The following is a 19317-nucleotide window of genomic DNA, read 5'->3' as shown; positions in this document are numbered from 1 at the left end:
GGGTATGAGGGAAGGGGTGTGTGTGTGTGTGTGTGTGTGTGTGTGTGTGTGAGTGTGTGTGTGAGAGAGAGCGAGAGATGGGGGAGGGGCAGGAGGAGGGGAAACAGAGAAGGAAAGAGTTCTGAGAACTAAACCCTGAGGCACTACAGTGTTTAGCAGTCAGGAAGATGAGGAAGAAACAGCAGGGAGGCTGTAAGGAAATGGACAGTGAACTTGGAGGAAACTAGAAGAACATGATATTCTAGAATTTTTTACTGAAGGAAGCACTTCAAGGAGGAGGGATGACCATCTGTGTGAAGTACTGCAAGTAGATCACATAAAATGAGGACTAAGTATGAATATTGGAGATGGGTTGGGGGAGTCTGGGTGATAGGCAGCTCTTTGGAGAAATTTACTAGAGGAGCAGAAGAATGGGGAGGTAATTGGAATGGGTTGTAGGGACAAGAGACAATTTTTAAGTTGGGAAAAATTACAGTATATTTGTATTCAGGTGGGAATGATCTACAACCAAGGGACATATTGAAGATTCATGAGAGAAGGGACAATTGCTTGATTGATATCCTTGAATAGATTGGAGGGAATGGGATCTAGTTGAGGGTTGGCCTTATGATAAAAGGAGAAGGCAGAAGATATGGCCATGGGTATGGGTAGGTAGTAGTAGGTAGATGTGTTGGGAGTATGTGGGATGTCTGATTTGATTCTCTTTGTAAAATAAGAAGTGAGGTCATCAGCTGAGAGTGAGCATGGGAGACTTGTGGGTTTGGAGAGGAGAAGATGTGAAATAGCTGTCTGGGTCCTTGAGGTCTTGCTACCCCACAGACCGGAAGCATTTGTATTACCTGAGAGCCTGTCACAAATGTAGAATCTCAACCCTGCCCCAGCACTACTAGATCAGAATATGCTTTTTTATAAGATTCCCAGTTGACTTGTGTGCACATTCAAGTTTGAGAAGTACTGGACTGGTAACTGTAGTAAGATTGCTGACCAGCACCATGGGCCCACTTGAGGCTAGTGGTCATTAATTTAGAGTTTAGTGAGCATGGGCAGCTGGGCAGCTGGTGGTGAAGGCATATTTGGATTAACTAGGGTTGGAGTTTTATCAGATGATTTTGTTAAAGGGAGAGAGGAGCAGGAGAAATGAGATGTGCAATGGGGTAATTATAATGTTGGATCACAGAGAAGGAGGAAACTGAGGACAGGAAGGGTGCAGAGACAGTGAAAAAATGGTAGGATCAATGCTTTGTAGATCCCACTGAGGTAGGAAAGTTGTTGGTATTGCATTACCGAGGAAGTGAGCTAGAATGGTATGAAGTAGCTTTGGGAGACTGAGATGCTTAATGTTATGACATTACACATTTTTCTCTGGATCAGCTCTGATTATGATTTTGAAGAAGAGTTTTTTTCCTCCTCCCAAACTTTAAGAAGATGAAAATCATAGTTAATAGTTAGAGGGTCTGTGTAAGAAAATGAATTTTATAATCTGAATTAAATAAGCTCTCATCCATTTTGCCATTATTTTTTTAGGAGTTACTATGAAGCCAATGATGTTATTTCAGCTATCAACATAATTGAAGAAGCTTTCTCAAAGCACCAGGGCCTAGTCTCCATGGAAGATGTTAACATTGCAGCTGAACTATACATTTCTAATAAACAATATGACAAAGCTTTGGAGGTAGGAACACTTATGTGTTTCTCTGTTAGGCTTTGAACACGTTTCTGTGTTCTAGAAATTCTTACAAATTGACAATTCCCCATTTTAGTTATATATATTAAATTACTTATATTTTAAATTATATATTTAAAGCCTGTATGGGCACTTTAGATTTTATAATAGTCCTGTATGAATTATAAAATGTAGTTGCCATATAATAACAGCTATTGCCGTTATCATAGGTACTAGATATGTCTGTCTTTCAGGGTAGCAGGACTCAGCAGCCAGACTGATTGCTATGATTCATTTCTTAATCTGTTGGGAAAATTAGATTGGTTTGGTATAGAGAAATTATGTATTTTCAGTTAAGCATTAGTTAATATGATATAAAAATGTTAATGTTTCACAGTGGTTCCCTATTTTAAAGAGACATACTGTTGCTTTTTATAGCCTATTTATGTTTTGTAAGGATTATTTGAATTAACTACAAATGTTTGCATTGTGAAAAGGTTTTTCGTACATACCTATCGTATTATTTCCTTTTCGTACATACCTATCGTATTATTTCCTTTTCTTCCCCCATTCTTTTAGGTAATTACAGATTTCTCTGGAATTGTGCTAGAAAAAAAAACTACAGAAGAAGGCACTTCAGAAGAGAATAAAAGTTGTAGTTTCCTCTGCATAGGAGAGTGTGCGTAATCCTCTCTTGTTCATAATGTGGCATTTTGAAATTGATAGTTAGTGTTCTCATAACAAGTTTTCCCAAGGAGCAATTTTCTAACAGAGATTCCATATCTTTTTCTTGTGAGTATTCACTCACAGGTAATCTTTTTTTTTTAAAAAAAAAAGTGTTTTCAGTCCCTATTATTTCTCAATACATCCATTTGAACTTGGCATTTGTCATTGACCCAGGGTCCTGATAGTGCTATGTGAAAAAACGAATGAATTACCAAGCAACTTATCAAAAACCTTTAGAACTGAAGCAGTTTACTTTTCAGAAAGGGCTTAAAACGCTCTCTACTAATTTATTTCAAACTTAAGCACTGAAAAAATTCGACTTGAAACATAAGCATGGGCATAAAATGCTACTTCAGACTTAAGCACACTATTTTACTTTATCCCTTTCTCAGCCTCTTTGTAGTGAAGACTAAAAAGAGGCTTTTGGATTCAAGAAGAGAAAGAGAAAGTTCATGTATCCATATTTGTCACTTTTGTTTTTTAGTTCTTTGTAGTTTTGATAGAAGGTGTGGGAGTTTATGTAGGTTTTCAGTAAGCGGTTAAGGTATTAGGAAAAGAATAGGAAGGATAATTGCTACCAAAGGACAGACCGAAAGATGTGTAAGAACCTAGAACTAGAGTTGGCCAAACTTAGAATTGACTGTAGAATCATTTGCTTTGAGTGAAGTAAATGAGATCTTGCATAGAAGGTACAGTTTGCTTCATTTGCCCCACTTTTTAAGATTACATATAGGAACTTTTTGTCTGTCTGTCTAATCCACAGCTGGTGAGAATGTTTCCTGTACTATACCGGATGGTGTGCCAATAGATATCACAGTGAAGTTGATGGTCTGCCTTGTACATCTCAACATCCTTGAACCACTTAATGTAAGTAACATTAAGATTTGTACTTAAGATACTTTAGATCAAATCTACAATGTTTAGATAACAAGAAATTTTAAGTTGACCCTAGATTTCATATTAATAAGCAGGAAGTCACAGTAAACATCAGATTATTTTGTGTGAATGTCTTTTAAAAGCTAAGTGTTTGGAAATGGGCTTATGATAATTTGTTGTTCTTTTAAAATGAGAATAATCCAGAGATCAGAATGTGGGATTGGGCCTTTTAGACAATTGGCAGTTACTGACAACTGTTCTCTTTTGCCGACTTTGGACTAAGTATTTCATTGAATAAAAAAATGTATTGGGCATCTACTTTGCAGACCTTAGGATAAAGTGTTGAATATAATATACAAATCCCTGTCCTCATGGATCTTTTGTTTTAATGGGATTAGATAATAAAATAAATACATAAAATATAGGATGTTAGTTGGTGATCAGTGCTCTGGAGAAAAATCAGAGAAGAATAGGGAATACTGGGGGTGGGAGGAGTTACAATTTTATTAAATTGGTCAAGAAGAGCCTCCCCTGAAAAGTGACATTTGAATAATGACGTAAAGGAAGTGACGAAGTAAGCCAGGCAGGTACCGGAGGGAACAGCTTTCCAGAAAATCAGCAAACACAGAGGCCCTGAGGCCTGGGCGTTATTGACTTGCCAGAGGAAGAGCACAGCAGGTCAGTGTTGCCCTAGCTCCTGCAATGCCTGTCTTGTAACAGGCCTTCGGAAGCAGTGTGCTGAATGAGTGAATGACGGCAGTATGAATTCTTTTTAATAGAGACTCAGAAATGAATTTAAAAAGTGATTATTTAAAGCTGTTTTTTTTTTTTTTTTTTATAAAGTTGTGTATTTATTTTTGGCTGTGTTGGGTCTTCGTTTCTGTGTGAGGGCTTCTCTAGTTGTGGCAAGTGGGGGCCACTCTTCATCGCGGTGCGCAGGCCTCTCACCGTCGTAGCCTCTCTTGTTGCGGAGCACAGGCTCCAGACGCACAGGCTCAGTAGTTGTGGCTCACGGGCCCAGTTGCTCCGCGGTATGTGGGATCTTCCCAGACCAGGGCTCGAACCCGTATCCCCTGCATTGGCAGGTGGACTCTCAACCACTGTGCCACCAGGGAAGCCCTAAAGCTGTTTTTATTAAGCCTTTCTCCTCTTAGATTTGCCTCAGATAACTTGTATATATGTTAAAAAGAGAGATATAAGTAGATGAGCGTATTTGTAATGACTGTTTGACTTCCGGCTGTTAATTGTTGGGGTCTAGCCTCTTTTGACAACACTCGTGGAACAGAATCCCGAAGACATGGGAGACCTCTATCTCGATGTTGCTGAAGCTTTTCTGGATGTTGGTGAATATAATTCTGCACTTCCCCTCCTTAGTGCGCTAGTCTGCTCTGAAAGATATAACCTCGCAGTGGTTTGGCTTCGGCATGCAGGTAATACTTTTTTGTAGGAAGGAGAAGTTTTAATCACATAAGCAGGCAAGAACTTATTTCCCCAAGATGGTAATAATTATTATAAAATGTTAATGTCTTAGAGAAAGTATTTCTGGTTTCAGGGCAGTTTTTTGAAAGTCAGTATTTTAAGTTGTCTTGGTTTACCGCTAAGTGATTTTCCCTCACTAATATATTGGAGGAATGATTCACTTAATGGTACCAGAGTGAAGTAGAAAGACTAACATATCCCTGTTAAAAATACCTTAAATACCTGTCTTTTACCTGTCTTAACCACGGGCTCTGGTTTCTAGTAATAGATTGTCAGACTTGGGATGCAATCTAATTTTTGAAGAGCTTTTAAGGATTTGTATTTAATGTTATTTTGAGGGGAAAAAAAGTTAATATATTTTCAGTGTTCTTTGAGCTGAAAATATGCTCAAGATTGGATTTTATATGTCATTTTATTTCATTGCATCTAAATCCACAGTAATCTGAAATAAATCATTTAGAGTAGGAAAAGCAGCTTGGGAAAAACAACTAAATCTCTTACAGAAATGTATGAAAGCCAAAAATATTCTCATAGGATTTCCTATTGAATCAACATAAGAGATGCATTAAAGTTTGAATAGTCTTTGTTTCCAATATTGCATGATGGCAGAAAGTTTTAATATTTTTTTAAAATATTACATAATGGCAGAAAATCCTCTATAACTAGAGTAGCATTGATTGATATTCTGGGATATTTTGACACATATCACAGATATGAAATGGCAAAGAGAGCACTTAATGATTAAGATAGCACGTTACTATTTGGATGAGTGAACATGAATACAAATGTAATACCATCATAAAAAGTTACATTATTTGTAGGTTTTGAATTTTAAAGACATGAGCCAGGAATTGAAGTTTTTATTGCCTTCCATAAGGCTGTGGTATTTATACTGCTCCTGTTACTAACAGTAGACATTTTAAAATCCTCTTTAATTATGATCATGATACTGATAAATGCTTTTTCCATGTTGAGCCTGTGTAGCTTGAGATGAGTGGAAGGTAAAACCTTAGAATCATCTAAAAATCATAAAAAAAATTGGAACAGTAGATAAGAAAGATCATTAGAGGAATTTAATGCTTGTAACATAATAACAAAATATCTTTTAAAGTGAGAAGTGAAAAATAATGAGAAATTCCATCATGATGGTCCATCCACATTTAGTAGTCTTCCTTTATTACCAAAATTTAACCTAAAGATAGTGATCAGGAGATATTTGAGAAATCTGAGGTTTGAGAAGACAATTGGAGGCAAAATACCATCTTATAGGAGATCATTGCAGTGAAAAGGAAAGAGGTGAAAGGGGTTAGATTAGTGAGTGCTGTGGCTATTAGGGTGGAAAGAAGAAATGCTTACCAGGAATTCAAGTTCAAATGATAGGACTTAATGATTGATTGGCATAAAGTGTGAGGAATAAGGCCCAGTAGCCTCACTTCTGAGAACTTATCCTGAGGAAATAATTGAGTGAGGTGAGGGGAGGTGGTTTATATTGGAGATCACAAAACTCAGGAGCCTGGCACGTAACAAAAGTGAATAAAGTAGGTAAGTGAGAGGCCCAGGGCAGGGTGAGAACTGGAGACGCCCGTCTGAAGGGTACTGCTGTTTCTCAGCATGGCTGATGCACCAAGTGGGAATGAAGGGACTCGCTGTTGCCAAATCCAGATTTTTCAAAAGAATCCAGTAACTTGGGTTTCATAAAAAATCCTAGCTTTTAAGAATGTAGACAATTCACTGTTTTTAACAGCACTGTGGCCTAACAAAGCATATCTGTAGGTTAAACTGGTCTGCCAGTTTGTGAACTCTGGCTTATATACATGAAGATATTTACTGTGGTGTTATTTATTAGAGTAAAAATTTGGGATAACCTAAATGTCAAATAATATGGTTAAGTAAATAAGCAACTTAATTGAATATTATAATCAGAATGCCAGTGAAGGCATGGGAAAATGTTGAAAGCATAATAGTAAGTGAATAAAGCAGAATACCAAATTGTGTGTGTGTGTGTGTGTGTGTGTGTGTGTGTGTGTGTGTGTGTGTATATATACTGATTACATCCTTGTAGCATAGATAGAGATTAAAAGGGATAATTGTTTTAAAGTACTGGAAGTATGCATATATTTCTTTCTTGTTATAATTTGTTTGTATTGCTATAATTTCTTTTAAAATGGAGAAATGATTTTGGCCTGCTTACAAATCTGTAGTTCATATTAATGCTTTATTTTAACATCATTTTAGAATGCTTAAAGGCCTTAGGCTATATGGAGCGTGCTGCCGAAAGCTACGGCAAAGTGGTTGATCTGGCCCCCCTCCATTTGGATGCAAGAATTTCACTTTCCACCCTTCAGCAGCAGCTGGGCCGTCCTGAGAAAGCTCTGGAAGCTCTGGAACCAATGTATGATCCAGATACTTTAGCACAAGATGCAAATGCAGCACAGCAGGTAGGCCATGTAACATAGAAGTTTTTCTTGGTGGATTATGTTTTAGAACTTTTTCCTCTGTTAAGGATGTCCCTACAGCTTATATCCAAGTTTTATTTTAGTGTATTAAATTCAGTGTTCTTGAAAAAGTGATTTTGAGTCTTAAGTTACAGCAACTTAACATTATAATTGTTAATGTTATAATTTATAGTTTCTAAAACATTGGATTTTAATTATTGTGAGAGATCATAAAGCAAATGTTCTTAAGGTTTGGTTTCTAAGGCAAAACTTTTCTATGCAAACAAAACAATTTACAACAAAGGAATCTTGTCACACTTATTATCATGTGCTTATTTACTTAGGAACTGAAGTTGCTGCTTCAACGTTCTACTCTATTGTTTTCACAAGGCAAAATGTATGGTTATGTGGATACCTTGCTTACCATGTTAGCCATGCTTTTAAGGGTAGGTAATGATCTTTCTTTATATTAGCCTTGTTGACTTTTTAAATGTTTAGAATTTGGTTTAAACATAGATTATAGCCATTTCGTAACTCTTTTACTCTGTTAAACTTTTTAAAGTGAAAGTCTTAGAGATTAATGGTATATAATTGAAAGTTCTACATGAAAGTGTAAACTTTACTATAGATTGTACAATAAAATCTTTGCTAGTACATATTTAGAAAAATGAGAACCATCATGGTATCAGTTATTGGCTCTGTAGACACTGCTTTGTGCCAAAATTGTTCACTTTGCAAAAATGTTTTCCGGACATGACATCCTTTCTGAATCTGGCTTTTTTGCAGGGAGGTGGCTGTGTGTGTGTGTGTGTTATAAACTTAATATGAATTGCTTTCTTTTTCCTTACCAAGGTGAGTAGTGTGACCCAGATTGCTTTGTTAAGGAAAAAATAAGTCTATTCATTCTCTTCTAGGTGTTTATATACACAATGACTGTCTTTTTTTTTGCCTTACTAAAGAAGCTTTTAGGCACACCTGTGACACTTGTTTCCCATAGATTTTCTCTAAAAAATTATGTGACTAAAAAATCGCATTTATCATCTTTAATTCAGGTAGCAATGAATAGAGCCCAAGTCTGTTTGATATCTAGTTCCAAATCTGGAGAGAGGCATCTCTACCTTATTAAAGTGTCAAGAGACAAAATATCAGACAACAATGACCAAGAGTCAGCAAATTGTGATGCAAAAGGTAATTACCTTCATTTGCTTTGTTGCACAAAACTTGGCTGAGTTGGAAAAAAAAAACTCATGAAGTAATACTTGACAATAATCTAATTGAAAATATACCCTTTTTGAATAAAATGATATTTCCTAATCTAGATCCCTCAGGTAAAATAAACTCTTGGTGTTTTTAAAAAGAAAGAAAGGCTATACGTAAATACTTCAGTTTAAAAGAACTAAAAGGCAGGCATCTGCTTAGATCCTTCTGTGAAAAAACTAAAACAATCTTTTAATTTTGACTTTTTAAGAGGAAAATATACCCTATTTTAAGAAATTTGTGATGATTAGATGATAATACAGATTGCTTTATTTGTCTAGTCACTTCAATTACATATATTCCATTCTTTGTTAAACTTATTTTTGACAAATGTAGCAATAGTCATAAAAAGTCTGAAAATAAGTTGCTTTGACCCAATCTCAAGTCATGTGACTTTGCAAGCCATCTATTTTTAGCTGAAAAAGGATCAAGTATGTTGGGTGAGGTTATTAGAGAACTTTGGAAGAGACCTAGGCTATAAACTAGAGATATCAATCTAGCAGAAAATTGTTTCATTGTTAATCAGGTCCACAGATACTAATTAAATCATTGTTTACTGACATGGCAGTATGCAATGGACAGGGTTTTAGAATCCAGAAGAACTGAATCTCTGTTAAGCACAATATAAGGACATAAGAAAGATGTCGCAGGGGAAGAGAGTCAGAGGATAGGAGGGTGGGCTCAGCTGCTCACAATCTAGCCTCAGAGCCCTGCCATCTCTCCAGTTTATTGATTCTGGGCTTATCCCAGTGGCTTCTGCCTCTGCACACATTATTTTGGACTGTGTTTCCTTAACATATTTTTCTCTGTATCTGACCCAGGCTGTTTCCTCTTTCAGTATTTCCTCATTTCAGGTCCATTGTTGGTTTTTCTTAAGCTCATAAGGTTTTTGTTTTGTCAGTTAGCTTCATCATGGTGGGGATCACATTACACCAGTGCCTCACGGTAGGATTATCTACAGCTCTTTATGTTACATGCATCTTTGTACTGATTTCTTTCACTCAACATTTTCTCATGTTCTGTTCTCTTTGTAGCTGTTATATTTAAGGAGTGTGTAATATTCCATTGGATAGCAGTTCCATAATTTAATCATTTCCATATTATTTTTTGATTATATGGTTGCTTTTGATAATTTTCTTTTCTAAATAATACCATAGTGAGCATCCTCATGCCTATAGATTTATCCATATTTCTGACTAGTTGTTTCGGATAGATTCCCAGGAAGAGCATTACTGGATCAAAGACAGTAAAAAAAATTTTATGGCTTTTGGTATTTTTCAAGGGCTATAAAGGGAGGTTTCTTACAGACAAATAAGGAAGAGAAGATTTGTTAAGTATGAATTTGAAGTCCTTTGATTAGCAAATATTTGAAAGCCTTGTAGGTGTAGAATCCCATATCTGACCTCAATCATGGAAAGCACACTCGCTCTGGAGGAGCATATATTCTAGCTAGCACTGAGAAACACAAATGAAATAGCTGGACTTTACAATCAGAAATGAGAATTACCTAGGACTGCAGGTTGTTAGGCAGGCAGAGCAGAGGGGGGTCATGTTGAGGGAGTGGAAACAAGCAGCTCCCTCCTCCTCATCATTGTCAGAAGAATGTTGGCAAGAATTCAGTCCCATAGGGCCATGGTTATTAAATTTAACCATAAAATTGGTCATGTGAATTTTCTTTCTAATACTCCTATTTCTGGAAGTGCAGTGTCCTAACTGATTTTCATTGGTCTCATTTTAGCAATATTTGCTGTACTCACGAGTGTTTTGACAAAAGATGACTGGTGGAACCTTCTTTTGAAGGCCATATACTCCTTATGTGACCTATCCCGATTTCAGGAGGCTGAGTTACTTGTGGATTCTTCATTGGAATATTACTCATTTTATGAGGACAGGCCAAAACGCAAAGAGCTAGAATACTTTGGTCTCTCTGCTGCAATTCTGGACAAAAATTTCAGAAAGGCATATAACTATATCAGGTGATTTTCCAATAACTTATTTTAATTAGATTCTTTGATGGAGCATGTATATTTACTTTGATGTAGTTTCTCATGTCCAGGATTTAATAAGCTGTTTTATTTTAACTCTTGTCACTTACAGATTAATATGTTCATTGGTGATTCTCAGAAGCAGTATATGAGAGCATGCATTCCCATTTACTTAACCTCTTGTGCCTCAGTCTCCCCATTTATTGTGATAAAACAGGCATCATAATATTACCACCTTATAGGATTACTGTGAGAGTTAAGTGAGTTGTCGTATGTAACACTTTTTAACAATGTCTGATATACATTATTATTATGCAGTGTTCATTGTTCTGCAGCTATGAGAGTGGGCTGGGAGAGAAAAGGTGAAACTTAAACCTCTTGATTCTGTTTTGTGGTTTAAAAGTTTTGTTGAAAAGCAGAAACAAGATGTAGAAGCACTACATCCCCCTTGTTGGGGGCAGTGCATTTCAGTGTTGGTGGGACAGCACTGAAAGGTTTCAATCTTAAAAATCAGGACGATTTTTCTTTTTACATTATTTTTTACCCTCACCCTCTTTCTGCAATTTTAGGATAATGGTAATGGAAAATGTCAATAAACCCCAGCTCTGGAACATTTTCAATCAAGTTACCATGCATTCCCAAGATGTACGACATCACCGCTTTTGTCTCCGTTTAATGCTGAAAAACCCAGATAATCATGCCCTGTGTGTCTTGAATGGACACAATGCATTCGTATCTGGTAGTTTTAAGCATGCACTTGGTGAGTGTCCTGGCATATGACTTTGTCTCTTTCCCTCTGCCTTGGTTTCTTTATCTCTGAAATGGAGATAATAATTGGACCTACCTTGTAGATTATTGTGGAAATTAAATGAGTTAATATAAAGTACTTAAAATAATGCCTGGCACATATAGTAAGTGGCTATAAGTGTTCTCAGTAACTATAATAATTAATATTTATTTTTCTTTTGATGCTTTGGTTTCAAAAGGTTAAAGTAGGTCTTTAAAGTAGGACTTTGTTTTTTTGAATGTTTTTTTTAATTAATTAATTTTGGCTGCGTTGGGTCTTCGTTGCTGCATGTGGGCTTTCTCTAGTTGCAGCAAACGGGGACTACTCTTCGTTGCGGTGCATGGGCTTCTCATTGCAGTGGCTTCTCTTTGTTGTGGAGCACAGGCTTCAGTAGTTGTGGCACGCGGGCTCAGTAGTTGTGGCTCACAGGCTCTAGAGCACAGGCTCGGTAGTTGTGGCACACAGGCTTAGTTGCTCTGCGGCACATGGGATCTTCCCGGACCAGGACTCAAACCTGTGTCCCCTGCATTGGCAGGTGGATTCTGAACCACTGCGCCACCAGGGAAGTCCGAAAGTAGGACTTTAAAGCTCAACAACTCTCCCTGCTGAGGCTTGTTCGTTCTCAAAATAATTTTCATTAATTATGGATGCTTTGCTACCTGATTTTAATTTGCTATAGTAACAAGAGGAACTTAAGATTTGCTGATAGTTCACTCCTTTAGGACTGTGGTCCTGAACCTTTTTGGCACCAGGGACCAGTTTCATAGAAGACAGTTTTCCCACGGACCAGGGCTGGGGTTGGGTGGAGGCGGGTGGGGGTGGGGATGGTTTGGGGATGATTCCAGTACATTACAATTATTGTGTACTTTATTTCTATCATTATTACATTGTGATGTATAATGAAATAATTATACAAATCACCATAATGCAGAATCAGTGGGAACCCTGAGCTTGTTTTTGCTTGCCACTCACTGATAGAGTTTTGATATGAGTCTGCATCAGTTGATTTATTATGGTCTCTGTGTAGTCAAACCTCTCTGCTAATGATAATCAGTATTTGCAGCCACTCCCCAGTGCTAGCATCACTACCTCAACTCCACCTCAGATCGTCAGCGATTATATTCTCATAAGGAGCATGCAACCTAGGCCCCTCGCATGCACAGTTCACAGTAGGGTTTGCGCTCCTATGAGAATCTAATGCTGCCACTGATTTGACAGGAGATGGAGCTCAGGCAGCAATGGGAGCGATGGGGAGTGGCTGTAAATACAGATGAAGCTTCACTTGATTGCCTGCCGCTCACCTCCTGCTGTGTGGCCCGGGTCCTAACGGGTCATGGACAGGTTGGGGATGCCTGCTTTAGGAGACAAGTCTTTTTTTTTTCTCCTTTATTTATTTATTTACTTACTTATTTACATATACATATATCTCTTCTTTTTCAAATTTTTTTCCCATTTAGGTTATTACAGAATATTTTTTTTAATATTTCTTTGTTTTATTTATTTATTTGGTCTTAGCTGCGGCACATGGGCTCTGCGTTGTGGTGTGTGGGCTTCTCTCTAGTTGTGGTGCACAGGCTCCAGGGCATGTAGGCTCTGTAGTTTGTGGCACACAGGCTCTCTCATTGAGGTGTGCGAGCTCAGTGGTTGTGGCGTGTGGGCTTATTTGCCCAACAGCATGTGTGGGATCTTAGTTCCCTGACCAGGGATCAAACCCACGTTCCCTGCATTGGAAGGCGGATTCTTTACCACTGGACCACCAGGGAAGTCCCCTATTACAGAATATTGAGTAGAGTTCCCTATGCTATACAGTAGGTCCATGTTGGGTATCTGTTTCAAATATAGTAGTGTGTATATGTCAATCCCAAAGTCTCAATTTCTGCTTTGGTACCATAAGTTTGTTTTCAAAGTCTGTGAGTCTGTTTCTGTTTTGTAAATACGTTCATTTGTATCTTTTTTTTTTTTAGATTCCACATATAAACAATATCATATGATATTTGTCTTTCTGTGTCTGACTTACTTAATATGATAATCTCTAGGTCCATCCATGTTGCTGCAAATGGCATTATTTCATTCTTTTTAAAGGCTGAGTAATATTCCATTGATATGTACCACATCTTTATCCATTCATCTGTCAATGGACATTCAGGTTGCTTCCGTGTCTTGGCTATTGTAAACAGCGCTGCAGTGAACATTAGGGTGCATGTATCTTTCCAAACATGGTTTTCTCCAGATACGTGCCCGGGAGTGGGATTGCTGGATCATATGGTAGTTCTATTTTTAGTTTTTTAAGGAATCTCCATATTGTCCTACATAGTGGCTGCACCAGTTTACATTCCCACCAAGAGTGTAGGAGGGTTCCCTTTTCTCCACACCCTCTTCAGCATTTATTGTTTGTAGACTTTTTTGATGATGGTCATTCTGACTGGTGGGAGACAAGTCTTTATATTAAGATTTATTTACATAGCTCTTACTAATTCTAATTAAACTCAGGGAAAATTTAATCATTTATAGGAAATTTCTGTAATAAGGGATCAGGAGCACACAAGTAGAAAAATACCTAACCAAAAGTTTAGGTGAGACATGTATCTCCTGCTGCCTGAAAGCTAGTGTTGCCAAGTTCACTTCTGAATATACTGTGATTTTGGCTGTTTAATACTTTCATGTTTCTTTGTGTATGGCTGCTGTTTTTATAGTTGTTTAGCCAGTAATCTTGAACATCAGACACTGAAACTTTCCTTCATTGTGTATACTTTTTTGGAATTGTTAGTTTAATATTAAGAAAATATGAAATAGAGATTTTATTTTATTTTCCTATATTTAGAAACATTTACACTATACAAAAATAGGAAGTCCAAACGGCAAGCTACCATCTGTGCTGCTAAAGAGATTTTACAGTGCTGTGTCTTCTGGAATAGAAGTTTTCTTATCTATATGATAAATTAGAGATCATACATTTATAAGAAAAATTTGCTTAAATTCCTCTGTCTCATACAGTTAGGCATTTGATATGAGACAATTATATATATAGAATACATGGAATTCACAAAACCATGAATTCTTATTTTATTATTAGATGCATTTAGCTCTTCTCAGGAAAAACAAAGTAGTTGCTATGTTTGGGAAAATAATACCCATAACCTAAAAAACAAAACAAAACTATGTTTCTTTTTCTCACCTCCATGATCCATCACATTTGAATTTATAAGATAGGTTTCAATTAATTTTATGAAAGAATTCACCAAAAGACACATTCCCCCATTGGCTTTAAAAAGATTTAAGGTCATAAGATATATTTATGATCACAATTGATACATTGTTTATTTTGGAAGTACTGTTCTACATGGAAATGTCTTAACTGTACCTTAAAAAAGTTACTTTTATACTCCTATTTAATCTTCATGGTCAGGATATGCTCATGGGTAAATCCTTCTAATTTTGTTTTATGTTATATATTATTTTAAAATTCAAATTAATGTGCACCTGGTTGATATTTTTTCATTTTAATTAATTAATTAATTTATTTTTGCCCGTGTTGGATCTTCGTTGCTGTGCGCAGGCTTTCTCTAGTTGCAACAAGCGGGAGCTGCTCTTCGCTGCAGTGTGCGGGCTTCTTATTGCGTTGGCTTCTCTTTGTTGTTGAACATGGGATCTAGGTGCGCAGGCTTCAGTAGTTGTGGCACACGGGCTCAGTAGTTGTGGCTCAGGGGGTCTAGAGCACAGGCTCAGTAGTTATGGTGCACAGGCCTAGTTCTCTGCCACATGCGGGATCTACCCACACCAGGGCTCAAATCCGTGTCCCCTGCATTGGCAGGCAGATTCTTAACCACTGTGCCACCAGGAAGGTCACTGGTTGATAATTTAGAATGTACTCCTTGCATATGTTAAAGTAACAGTAACGTTTGTTTACCTTAAAATATATTAGAGTAAGTGTTGAAGAAATAAGGAACTATGTTTTTGTCCCACCATCTGACATTACTGTTCATTTTTCAGGACAGTATGTGCAGGCCTTTCGCAGCCATCCCCATGAACCTCTCTACAGCCTCTGTATAGGCCTAACCTTTATTCACATGGCATCTCAGAAGTATGTATTAAAGAGGCATGCTCTTATTGTGCAGGTAATTCATTTGGATTCCTCATTACTTGATTTTATGTTCTTTAAAAATGAATATACTTAATGCTTTTGTTACTCTGCTTCAAAAGTAGCACCTGCTTAGCACACATGTTGGGAGTACCCAACACCTATCCCTACGTTCAGCACTCATGGACCAACATCTAGAGGTACTCCTGGCTAAGACTCATGCAACCATGTAGAAAAGGGTGCGCAGCCAGATCATAAATGAAGACGACACAGGCAGAATCTTAAGGAACCCTTAAGACTTCCTTATATTCTGGAGCCTCAGAGGCTTCCAGCCTTCTAGGTCCTTAAGATTTTTTAATTAATTAAAAAAATATAATAATATATACATACAATAAGGTATGAATACGTGCCTGTGTGACTGTTTCCTTACATCATCACCACAATTTGCTCTTTTAAAGTCTTCTTAGTTCGTAAAGCAGTTTGAAATTACCTTTTTGTTTTCTTGTTTACTTTTTTACATAACTTGTCTCCTCTAGTAAAAATATAAACTCCAAGAGATCAGAGATCTTATCTGTCTTGTACACCCCTGTATCCTCAACACTTTTGCTTCTATTTCAGTTTTTATGTTTATATATTTGATGCATGTATATACCTGTTTTTTAGTTAGGAAAGGAAGGAAAACGTTCTCTTTCAGGTTTTTGTCTTTAAATTTCTCATTTTTAAATAAGAAGATAAGATATTTCTGAGATTGTTTGTCTGCTGTTACTTAACAGAGAACCATGTTTTTCAGTGGAGTAGAGGTCATATTCATGTACTCAAATGGGTTCATTTATTGTGCAGAAAGTATGATTTGTTTACTGAGCATAATTTTTATTCCTAGAATGTATTAATTCTAAAGAATTCCTTAATTTTTATTATTAATTTATGAGGGAAAATTTGTGACCATTTATTACATAGCAGATCACCCAGGAAATTTGCATTTTATTTTTGTACGTACAAATCAGTTGACTTACTCTTAACTCAGGTAATATATTTATTTAATTACTTACATCAGATACTTGCACCTTGCAACTTGAAGCTTTCTGTGCATGATAAAAGTTGAAGCTGCATTAAAGGGGAAAGTGAATACAAAAAGAAGTGAAGAAGCAAGTTGCTTTTTGGACACTGTGACACACAGGGAGCCTGCATCATTACAGTTAGGCTCTGAAATAATCAGTTTCTCCATAAAACTATTGGGTCAGAAGTTTTCAGAGGGAAAAAAAAAACAAGTTTTTTAAGGTTAAGAGGTTATTAAGGTTCTGAGAGGTATATAAAGGGTACCATTTACCCAGAAAGGTTAGATATGCTCAAGTGAGTTTGCTCATGAGGATGAAACTTTCTGAGTTGTCATTATAAGGGCTTGGATTTTATATTTTGGTCAAGCTTTTAGACATGTATCTCAAACCTAAAATATTACTGGCCTCTAATGCCACAAAAGCCAACTTGAAACCATAAAAATATATATTCTGTGTGCTTATAGATTACAGATCTTTAACAGCTAGTTGTAACATTTGGCTTTGTTTTCTATGAATTCTTTTGTCTTTAGTTTAAAAAAATCTCTCTTTTACACCTTCAGAAGAGAAATTGACTATATTGTGATATGACACTATACCACAGGCATATATTCTTTTAGGGTGGCACTGTCTTTCTGAAAAAAAAATGTTTGTATTCCTGTACCTGGCACATACTGTCAAATGAGTGAACTATTGAATTATTTATCTTTTTCTTTTTGGTAGGGCTTTTCCTTTCTTAATCGATACCTCAGTCTACGTGGGCCTTGCCAGGAATCATTCTACAATTTGGGCCGTGGCCTTCACCAACTGGGGCTGATTCACCTTGCAATCCACTATTATCAGAAGGCCCTGGAGCTCCCTCCATTCATGGTAGAGGTATTGTATGATTTACTCTAAAAACTGAGGAGTCACCTCATTTCATCTATAGATAAGTGCAGTTAGCTCAGTGTAGTGGTCCAGACAGTGAAATTAATTGTAGCTTATATATTAAAATATATTTTCCCTTTATTGAATGCACTTATTTAATTATGTTCAGCAACAAGTAATTCTTTGATATCCTGGCCTTAATGACCTGATCAGCAACCATGTGGCCATATATGACTTCTGGTTATGGCCATTTCAGTTATCCTAAGATAGCCCCTGTGGTTAACAGGTGTGAGATGGTAGACAGGAAGCCTGAATATTGAGTAACGTAGCCATTATTCATTTCCAAGTTCAAAAGTGTAACTAACATACTTCTTTATAAAAATGAAAGACCAATACAAATGCAGTTTTGTTTAAGATAATGTAATGTAGGGTGAAGTGTTGCCAATACTATGATAGTCTGTGTTTAAAGCCTGATTTTTAATTTCTGAAGGAAAGTATGTCTTCACAGTTAATTTTTTTAAGTTACACTCATAATCCCCACATTCCCTCACAACTGTTTTCTATTACCCTTGTTCAACTTTAGCCGTTAAGCAAATGAATACATATTCTTACAGTTATGCTGATGAAATACATATACTTTTGTGTTCTTCATTTCATAAGTACTTTATGTATTGCTCCTTAAGCTTTATAGGTATCATTTTTCATTGTTGCAGATGTTTTTTCAGTTGACTACAAAATTTTGCATGGGGAAGATTAGGAACATAGATCTAATCTATTCCATTGAGTTCGTTGCTTTGTTATTTAAGTAGAAAAAAAGGTAATAACACTCATAAGGTAATCATTATAATCAATTTGGTGTATGCCCTCCTAGACCTATTCTTTATATGACTTTCTGTTATATAGTACAGGTATTTTTTTCCCATCTGGTCATTTGTTTTATGATTTTTCTTTTGCATGCAGAAGTTTTACATTTTTTATGAAGTCATATCAATCTTTCTCTTTATAGTTTCTACTTTTGCTGTTATACTTAGAAGGGCCTTTCCTACCCAAGATTATATTGTTGTATTTTTCAATGGTATTTTTCTTTTATGGTTTCACTTTTTTACTCTTAAATCCTAATTCATCTACAGTTCATTCTGCCATGTCTTGCGGATGAAACTTTTATCTTTAACTTATTGGTTACACATTTAAAAATATTTGATGATACAGTTACTGTAACAATTAACTGAATCAGCATTACCTAATAAAAATTTAAATCCAAGGTATATGTCTAGTTTTATAATTTTTTTTTAGTATTATGAATTTTAATAGTTTTTTGAACACTTACAAAACTATTTATTTGCCATAAAATTGTCCTGGTTGTCAGTTTGAAATATAACTCATTCATATATTTTTTCCCTCTAGGGTATGGAAGTTGACCAGTTAGACTTACGAAGAGATATTGCCTACAATTTGTCTCTCATATATCAGAACAGTGGGAATATTGGAATGGCTCAGAAGCTTTTATATACTTATTGTTCTATATAAAGCCCCTCAGCTGGGAAAGCAGCTTGGGCAGCTGCTGTGCATGGACCAGTATTTTCTGTCTCAGGGCTTATTATTAACCCAAAAATGGACATGATAATTTCAGAATTATCCGTGTATTTCATTTTTAATATATGATAATAATTTTTTGGTAGATATGCAAAATTATCATTCCTGCAAGAATTTTATATTGGTCTGTCATTTTCTGTTACCATTTTTTGGTAAGTTGTCCCCCAAACTGAAGTGGACAGTATTAGCTATTGAACCAGCATAGAGTTGAATACACTATTTTTTTCACACCATTTATTCATTTGTGTATTTAATACTGTATATTAAACACTTGCTATGTACCAGGCACTGTGATAGGTGTTTGGAATACAGTAGTGAGAAAGATATTACCTCTCAATACAGTTCTTTAAATACAGACCTTGAGCATATATTTATTTGAAAGAAATGTTTGCTACATTTCTACATATATCATTGTTGTCAGTCATCCATTTCTTAGTGCCCTGTTACTATTATCATTAGTTTTTCAAATACATAGAAAAGGAGGTTGCTTAGTAGAGGAAAGACAGATTGGGACTCTTA

The 19317-nt window shown here is 36.3% G+C and overlaps 1 protein-coding gene across 1 annotated transcript in view; it reads left to right on the top strand.

Annotated features, from left to right (window-relative positions):
• GTF3C3 (general transcription factor IIIC subunit 3) overlaps positions 1-18732 on the top strand; it is a 29368-nt gene extending 10636 nt beyond the window's left edge. Inside the window, exons 7-18 of the mRNA XM_065880667.1 lie at positions 1525-1672; positions 2243-2315; positions 3153-3256; positions 4524-4695; positions 6980-7182; positions 7524-7625; positions 8232-8367; positions 10175-10412; positions 10991-11181; positions 15199-15323; positions 17062-17214; positions 18610-18732. Coding sequence (XP_065736739.1) covers positions 1525-1672; positions 2243-2315; positions 3153-3256; positions 4524-4695; positions 6980-7182; positions 7524-7625; positions 8232-8367; positions 10175-10412; positions 10991-11181; positions 15199-15323; positions 17062-17214; positions 18610-18732 — 1768 coding nt within the window. The remainder of the gene's footprint in view (positions 1-1524; positions 1673-2242; positions 2316-3152; positions 3257-4523; positions 4696-6979; positions 7183-7523; positions 7626-8231; positions 8368-10174; positions 10413-10990; positions 11182-15198; positions 15324-17061; positions 17215-18609) is intronic.
• Positions 18733-19317: the final 585 nt, after the last annotated feature.

This window comes from Phocoena phocoena, chromosome 7 (genome assembly GCF_963924675.1).
Source record: "Phocoena phocoena chromosome 7, mPhoPho1.1, whole genome shotgun sequence".
Taxonomy (NCBI): domain Eukaryota; kingdom Metazoa; phylum Chordata; class Mammalia; order Artiodactyla; family Phocoenidae; genus Phocoena; species Phocoena phocoena.
The sequence above is the reverse complement of the archived record's forward strand: the minus strand, read 5'-3'. Positions and strand labels throughout refer to the sequence as shown.